Below are 8,694 nucleotides of genomic sequence, written 5' to 3' on the forward strand. Positions count from 1 at the left end.
CGTGACTTGAGTGAAGAAAAAAAATCGCCGTCTTGATTTGCTTAAACTAGTTCACCCGATTGGATGCCTTGTTTAAAGTCGTTATATCGAGAGCGAGTGGACGCGGGCACATTTTTTGGGGCAAAATGTGAATGGAAACAAGAAATGTGTGCAATATGTCACGGGACTTAAGAAAATCGAAAGAGTGTGTGTGGATGGAATGGTTCATTTCACAGTTGTAATTCGTCGATAAGCATTGGGTTTCGAAATGCAACGGTGGAAATGATTCACGAGCGTGAATTCGTTGTCTTAAAACAACCAGAAACCACAATGATTTCCATCGGTTTGTGTGTGTGTTTTTTTTTTGTGTTTGCTCTTTGAATTCGTCTGAGAACCGGGTTCGTTTGTCATCTTGTTATTATAACGCTATGCGCAAGCGATGTGTGTTGATCTCGTTTGGCTTGAGAAAAACCCAACTGCATCGCTGATGTTTGTTTGTTTGTTTTTTTCGGTGCCAATTTAATTGTTAGAAAAAGCGAAACATCTTCTCTTGTTCACTACTTATTGCCTTTTGTGTCTTCTAAATTGCAGTTATTACACACAAAAAATTTTCAATTTGGTTTCTTTTTTTTCCCCTTTCGAGTCTTGGTTACATGTGCCGATTCTGTAATTTATGGCATGCACAAACACATTCAATTGGAAAATAACGTTCAACATATTTTCTTTGCGCGCGCGCGTCGCGATTTGCCATGCCAACTGTTTCGCTTTTCGATGATCTCACAATTGCTACAGCGGCTGCAGCCACACATATTTCACGTTTGTTTCGGTTTTTCATCCGTGGAACAAGAAATTCGTAACAAGAACATCTAATGAACAAGCACAGCGAATTCCTTGCTTCGAGTTCTCTCTCCCTCTCTCTCTCTCTCTCTCTCTCTCCCTCTCTCTCTCTCTCTCTCTCTCTCTCTCTCTCTCTCTCTCTGGCGCGCTCTGTATGTTTTCGAAATTGTATGAGATTAAAAATGTTGTAGAAAATGCTCTGCCGAGAGAGAGAGAGAAAGAAGAAGAAGAAGAAAAGTGCATGTTCCATCTTATGAAAAGTCATAATCACTGGTTGTGATGCGAATGCAGTTGTTATAATTATGTTGTTTTTGTGTGATACAATTCAATGGAGTCGCTTTGGGAACCATTCGCATTTCACAACAATTGCCAATTTAAATGCGATGCGTGAGTGTCTCATAAGAAGGAAAGAAGAAGAAAAAACGGCGAGCACAATTATACACAAGCAATCAAATGCAATCTTGACATGTCTTCAAAGCTTAACTACTGCTTCATTTCTTCCGACCAAATGGAGCCGATGAATGTGAGAATTTTCCGGTATTTGAATGTTTTCTTCATGCAAAATCACCTTTTGAAATGTCGATTTCCAGATACATTCTTATCGGATTGAGCACGTTTGAATGGCAACAAGATCAATGGTAACTGTTCATCTACTGATATTATGCGAATATGTGCAAATTGACGCCGTGAGCGAATATATTTTGCAAATTTCATCTAACATCGTCGTTCTTCGTTTGCTTTGTATGTGCAAAGAAATGGTTGGATTTTTTCTGTTTATTCGACAAGATCTTAAAATTTACCGCAAAGACTTCCGATAAACACTGGCCACTGTTTTTGTGTGGATTGTGACAAAACCAACAAAAAAAAACAGTCGATTTATGGAAAATTACGTGAGTCGTCGGTTTTTTTTAAATCGATTAAAAAACAACCCATAAGACGTAAGTAAGAAAAAGTGGATTCAAAGTTGAAATTAAACTTGACTGTGCAAGTTTTGCGATGAAATGCTTAAGCGAAATAGTAATAAAGAAAGAAGAACTTTGTGCGAAGAAGAATACTTGAAATGACCGCAACGCGATAGCAATAAATCAAAAAGTGAGTGTGTGTTTGTAGAAACCTTCTGGGCCTTTGAGGCAATCCAATTCGATGGAATAGTCCCAGCAATCCATGCTATTTAATCGTGACAGCGAACCGGGTGTTGGTGGTGGATTCACTTCCCAGTAATCGACATCGTCTTTAGCCGAAGATGTCGTTGATGATGACGACAACGATACTTCCGGGGATGATACACTCATTTTTCACGTACTGTTTTTTTGTTTCCTTCGTCGTTCTATTCGTGTCCGAATCGAATTAAGACTCAATTAAAGTTTTTGTTATGCACTGAATCGTTTCCTTTAAAGTTGAAGCATTGATTGGAGTGCGAATTAATTTTAACGATTCGTTTATTGTGTGTGAGTGTTTACTGTTCAATGCAATTGAGTTAATCACTTGAATTTGATCAATGCGCACATTGAACTTTATTGAATTAATGATTTTATGTGTGGACAAAAATGGGAACACTGTGGCTGTGTGTCGAGGATGTTAATTTCACGTCATTTATGAATATCGATTTAACTACTTGTTCGCAGCGCTTGTAATCATTTTGTATTGATTGCTTTTCCAACGGATGTGTCTCTCGCAATCGACTCAACGAATTTTATGTTCAAAATATATGAAACGAAACAAAAAATCGTGTACACTTTATGTATTCAAATTCACATTACACACAAAACACCTCTGCAAACATCTTTAACGTCTGTTTTTTTTCGTTTGGTTTCAACTAAATGCACACTGTTCTGGTATTGGACTGAACTGCAACGGCAGTACTTTTTATGATCGCGGTCGGGAAGTGCTTATTTGAACAAAATTCTTCTGTACATTTGACCACGCAGTCGTTATTTTTTTTTGCTGTTATTTCTTCTGTATTTTGTTCACACATTAAACGTCTGCAGTTAATTCAAGCGCAACGAAGAATGCAACTATTTATTTATGTATTTAGCGTTCTTTTTCGGCGTTCTATGGTATTTTTTCTTCGTCTCCCTCGATACATGTGTGTTTACATTCAACACTTGGTTTTTTCTTCCTTTACACCAAGTATTGAAACGTTACAACTAGTTGCACGTAAATTTCAACAAAAATTCACTTCGTTTTCAGAAAACAGATGCTCAAAAAAAAATTTGTTGAATGAAATTCGATGCAATGTAATTTTAACGCTTCTTGTTTTCACACTAGAAACAACTCAACCGTTTTTATCGAATTGCTTTTGCTTATTTTGAACAACAAACAACTAAGGTTGAATTAAGAGAAAAAAATGCAATCAGCAAGAAAATACGATAACAAGTCCGAGAAAATAAACTAGCGCAAAGAAAATGCGCGTTCTTCGTTCAATGATTCATCGGCAACTGAGCAACCAAAACTCTGTTCGGATCGTGCCTACTCTCTGTATGGTGATCGTTGAGTGATTCTCTTGAGCGTATGCCGATCGAGTAGTTTCACTCATTGTCTGTGCAAGGCCGTCTGCCGGCAAACGGCAAACGTTAATCTCTTTGGCTCGTTAAGACTATGGATGGTGTTGCTCATTTGCAAGTGTCGATTTTTGAGTGCAAGTTGGTTCGTGTATTTCAAGTTGAGCTGTTGGCTTATGTGTTTGTATACAAACTCACTCAATTTGTGTTTACCGCAAGCAGGTGAATGAAACTATCATTATCAGAGCCTTCGAGTGAGCGGTGCTTGCCGCCGCATACCGACATATGCTGCCGACTCCGCCGTCGCCGCATCATAAATCCAATATATGTCTCGAGTAAATGTAATAATTTTTGGCCTATTCATTAGTGCGATGGCGGTGTATACAATCGCTGGTGCATACTGTTTAATGCATTAATTCTGTCTGTTTGTTCCACTCGTGTTCTTGTATCGAATTTCGCTAGTTCTTAGCCGTGCTTCTGTGTTCAGAAGCTCGTCATTTGGCTGGCAAATGTACTAAACTATGCAAAAGTGAACAACAACAAAAACCGAATCGATTAACTTGGTGATTAGAATATTGTTGTAGTTTCGCACAAAGCTTAAGATTGCTTCAAGGGATTTCAATGTTGCATTGTTTCATTTATGCTCGCGGTTTTTATGGCTTCCTGTATCTTTGAGCGAAACACAAAAAAAACGAAGTTCACCGAAACAAATTATCATTCTCACATTTGAAATTCAATTACATGGTCATTCATCCCGTTGTTCAATTCAATTTCAACACAATTGTTCAGAGCACAATCATTTGTTCGTTCTCTTTGACATTTCTATGTATTTCATTCGGCATTATGCTGTGGCACTAATTTCGATTATGCACCTATTCAATGAAATTTCTATCGATATGCAACTGTTCTGTTGTAATTTTCGATTTTCCGTTTCATTAGATCTTTCACTCTGCATATTTCTTAACACCAAATCCAATCAAATGCATTTCTGAAGCAAAATAAGTGGAATTATTGAAACGGATGTTCAAACGAATTTTTTTTTCATAATAAATTCTACAATTCATATAATGCAAATGATGATGAGTTACGTGAATCTGCGTTAGAATTCGGTCAACGAAAACTCGTCCAACTCGTGAGAGTTGAGTATGCAACAAATGGAAATGGCTGCGTGCACGTACGAAACACACACTTAAACACATAGAATGCCCCATCATCAATCGCATATTGTTGAATAATTTGACGTCAAGTATTTCGTGTTGGTTTCATGCTTCATTGATCACCGCATTTTTTCTCTTTCTGCTGTTGTTATTCACCATTCGGAACGCAGCAATCTCGATTTCGATATGAACGTGCAGTGCCTGCCGTTTTTGTAGTACAGAAAAATTTCATTTCGTTCAAGCAAATGTTCTTTTAGTTCGATTTTTTGCATAAAGTGAATCTCGCCGTAGAAAAAAGCAAGCCATAAATTCACTTGATCCTCGAATGAAGAAAGAAAGAAAAACTCATTTTCCATTATCGCAGTGAAATTGCATGCATAAATGTGCAACAGGCGTATTCTAAGCGGGTAAACCAGAAATACACGTGCTTTAGCCAATCGCAACGCATAGATGCAATTATATTCGGACAATGAACCGCGTGTGTGTGTGTGTGTGTTTTTTATATATACACCACATAATTCGTTCATTATTTTTCTGATTCTTCAGTTGGTTGTGCGGTGCACAGTGTGTGCGCGGCCGACAAAAAGAACAACATTCACGTGTGTTGAGAGTTGCGTTTCCAGAGATTATGTAAAAAATTGACGTACAAAACAGATTGGAACACAAAAAAATGTAAACAACTCGTGCATTATGAAATATGGAAACAAAACAAACCGACAAAAAAAACCGACTGTTTGAAAATCGGCTTAGCTCACACAGCGAGAGAAGCATTAGAATAATGAATCCAATTACTTGTGCATCGTCAACGGCAATTTATCTGAATTATCTTTCAACATTTTTTTCTTTCGTTGTCATTTCGTTACATTGTATTCTCATCTGATGGTTCATTCTCGGTTTCAGGAAATCCACTCTTTTCCACCGTGTAATTCAAATTCAGTTCTCCGATAAAAGTGATAGAAAAAATTGTCATTTGCATGCTTGCAATTGGTATCAAACATATTTCCTATGCGGTTTCACCAGAGAACAATTGGACAGATTCGAGAGTTTGATGACTTCATTTTGTGCAAGCCCAACGAATATTACTTCATTCAGCTGAACATTGCACGCAATGAAAACAAAACTATTGTGTTTCTCGTTCTTCGAAAAGTTTTAACCTAAAAAAGGTTCAAAAGTGTTTGTTAAAATGGTGCTGACTTTCAATTTCGCTCGTTGTCTGTGAAGTTACAACATTTTTATTTATTCGCAGTTTGATTTATTAGACAGAATTTATACCGTGTATAAATTTAAAAAGAAAACAGCTAAAATGAGCACTTTGTCTTCATTAAATCGTGGTGTTGTCGGTGCTCCCCCTTGTTTTGCTATCATGCAGTTTTATCGTAAACATTTTAACGGCTGTATAATTTCTTTCATTTTACTACATTAGGCGCAATTAGCAAACAATCGGTGAGACTTTTTTTTCGGGCTTGGAAATGTTTAACTTTAAAGTTAACATTGGAGAAGCGGTCTGAGCGCAAAGTGTGCGCGCCAGCACATTCGGTGCTTTCAAGCGGGCGGGTGTTTATGATGTGAAAGGCTGTGTAGATGAAATGAAGATGTTATGTTGATGAAGCCAAGCGTCGATGAGCAAAATTCGTGCCCCATTAGAGGGCAATATTTGCATCATGGTTAAATGTTGAATGCGCATTTTGTTCAACGCACGTTCAGAGCTTCAGAAAACTCTTCTTTAAGTGGAAAAAAAATGCTTTCAAGTAATTAATTTATGGGTTCAAACCCATAAACGTTTCCATTTATGAAGCATTCTGTGAACTTAGCAACAGCATCGTATTAATATTTTGTTTTATGTTCTGGGAAACAGTTTCTTTTCATAATAATGATCATATCAAGCGAAAGAGATGAAAGGGCCTCCCAAAAAAAAAAAACAAATTGAATCTGTCGAGCCAAATGGAGCGCAATAAATGCGCTGCATGCAAAAGCATTGGAAATGGGGTCGATTGGCTCGACGCACCTCTGTATCTAGACATAGAAATGAAAACGATCGTTGCAAAAAAGCAAATTTGTTTAAATCGTTACATTCAAGCAGTCGTCATCGTCGCTGTCGCTTTCTTGGGCGAATCGCAACGTCAATTTGTGACTTGTCCTCAATTACCTGTGACGCAGAAACCGATTTGTTTTCGTTTCTAATTGCATTTTTTTCAGAATGAATAGAAAAAATGCGGTTCTCATTTATGATGCTTACCTGAAATGAGACGAAAAAAAACGGAAAAAATCGTTAGAATTTGTGTAAATGCGATTAGAATGCTAACAATGACAAATGTGTGTTTCAACCAAAATGTGTTTTTGACTCGTTTTGTGTGACTAAACAATGACACAACTCAAAAGACGCTAGACACGATTAGAAAAGTGATTTTTTTTTTCTCGTCAAGTATAAGAATGCAAATGGGAAAAATCCGAGACAACGGATGGCAAAATATGTAATTAGATAGAGAGATCGAGCGCCACTCCTTCGGTTGATCTCAATAGTTCAAGCGCTTTCATCAATAATTCTAGGCATGTTAATGGGAAATCTCTCTGGCGCATATCACAGATGATTTTCGATTAACGTGACCCTTGGATATAACATACACATGGTATTAATGGCCACAAGAAAATCACACATTCGATCAAGCAAAAACTTAGAGAAAAAAAAACCATACACATTCATTTATTATAGGCATTTATAGATTTCACACTGAAATGATTGTACAACATTCAGGTATGTTGTTGCGTTTTGTGTGTGTGTGTTTGTTTTTTTCCGTAGGATTCGTTGAATCGGAATGAAAAGTGGAGTGAAAAATGTAAATCACTAGGAAAAAAAAGCATTTTCAATTGGATTCACACATAAAACGCAATCACAAGCCACATTTCCTACTTATTGACTGATCCAAATAAATGGTTGCGCATTTCTTTCATTGCTTTCGTTAGATTTTCAACTTCAACACATGTGCAATGAATGCTTTTGATTTTTTTTTCATTTCATTTCCATTCGTTCTTAATTAATTAGTTGTTTTTTTTTCTGCACAACGTACTGAAAATGCGATCAATTGGAGTCGATCGCTTTTTCGATCATATGCTGAACAAACATACAGGCACAGACAAATACTGTATATGATGTACAGTCGCTTTCGATGATTTAATTGAAAATACATACGAAATGCCGGGCACATATCTATCTGTTACACATTTGCTGTTTGAAAAATTGGAATTCAACGTTGATAGCGATGACGACTATGACTATGACGGCGGTGGCACAAAGAAAGAAAGAAAGAGATTGGAATGGCACTGACTGAGTTAATGAATAGAAAGATAAAACCGAAGAAAAAGAAAAAAAGCCAAAGAATTCAACTGGTAATAGTAATTGATTAGCAAATATTGAGTAAAAAAATCATATAAATAAATAAACATATACGCAACCAGTATAACTGAATAGCGCACGTCGGCGTCGGGGCAAATGGAGAAATAGAAAACTGACGTTAGACATTTGTAAGTGCGATAAAATGAATGTGTTTGCTCGCCTCGCTTAAGTTATCATTGCACTAGTTTTCGTTTTAGGAAAATGTAGGTGAACTGTTTTTTTTTCTCTTCAATTTTTATCTATTTGTACCTGTACAGGTACAAAATTCGAAGCCAATACAATTTCACCATTGTTGGGTTTCCATTGATATCAATGCAATGGGCTTTGCTGCGTGTGTATGGCAAATGCGAACGATTCGAATGCGCGTACAAAGGGGACTTTCATAAGCCTATACCAATTAAAGGAGATTCACATCAACAATTGAATTGATTTAAATAGATTAATTATGCAACTTGGTATCTTTCTTGATTGGTGGACCTGTGGGCACAATATCGAGTAAATGCCAAGACATTGTTCATTATACACGCTGAGCATTTTGAGCATTGCGAAAGAGTCTCATATTTAATGTGTGATTCTTTTGTGTCACAAAACAAACACTAAACAAAACTGATGGCAACACACACATAACGTCGATGGAGCGAACGAGTGCGCGCACGCGTTTGTAACAAATGTTGCCGTTGACCGAACCCGATCGACGTCGTGTGATTTCATAGCAGAACTAGCGACAATTTGAATAACTTGTTTTTGTGTTATTGTTATTAGCTGTCATTTATCTTGTTGTTGAGAGAGAGAGAGAGAGAGAGAGAGAGAGAGAGAGAGAGAGAGAGAG

The 8,694-nt window shown here is 37.1% G+C and overlaps 1 protein-coding gene across 12 annotated transcripts in view; it reads right to left on the reverse strand.

Annotated features, from left to right (window-relative positions):
• LOC129565852 (cerebellar degeneration-related protein 2) overlaps window positions 1-8,694 on the reverse strand; it is a 42,500-nt gene that overhangs the window by 12,509 nt on the left and 21,297 nt on the right. The window contains exon 1 of one of the 12 annotated variants that reach the window (XM_055441130.1): window positions 1,931-6,704. The exons of the other annotated variants lie outside the window; for them this stretch is intronic. Within the exon in view, the coding sequence (XP_055297105.1) occupies window positions 1,931-2,108 (178 nt within the window). The 5' untranslated portion in view covers window positions 2,109-6,704. Of the gene's footprint in view, window positions 1-1,930; window positions 6,705-8,694 lie in introns of those variants that run through there. 12 annotated transcript variants of the gene reach the window in all.

The sequence above is a fragment of the Sitodiplosis mosellana genome, unplaced genomic scaffold (assembly GCF_009176505.1).
Source record: "Sitodiplosis mosellana isolate CC-2019 unplaced genomic scaffold, AAFC_SMos_1.0 Smas_scaffold_3, whole genome shotgun sequence".
NCBI lineage: Eukaryota > Metazoa > Arthropoda > Insecta > Diptera > Cecidomyiidae > Sitodiplosis > Sitodiplosis mosellana.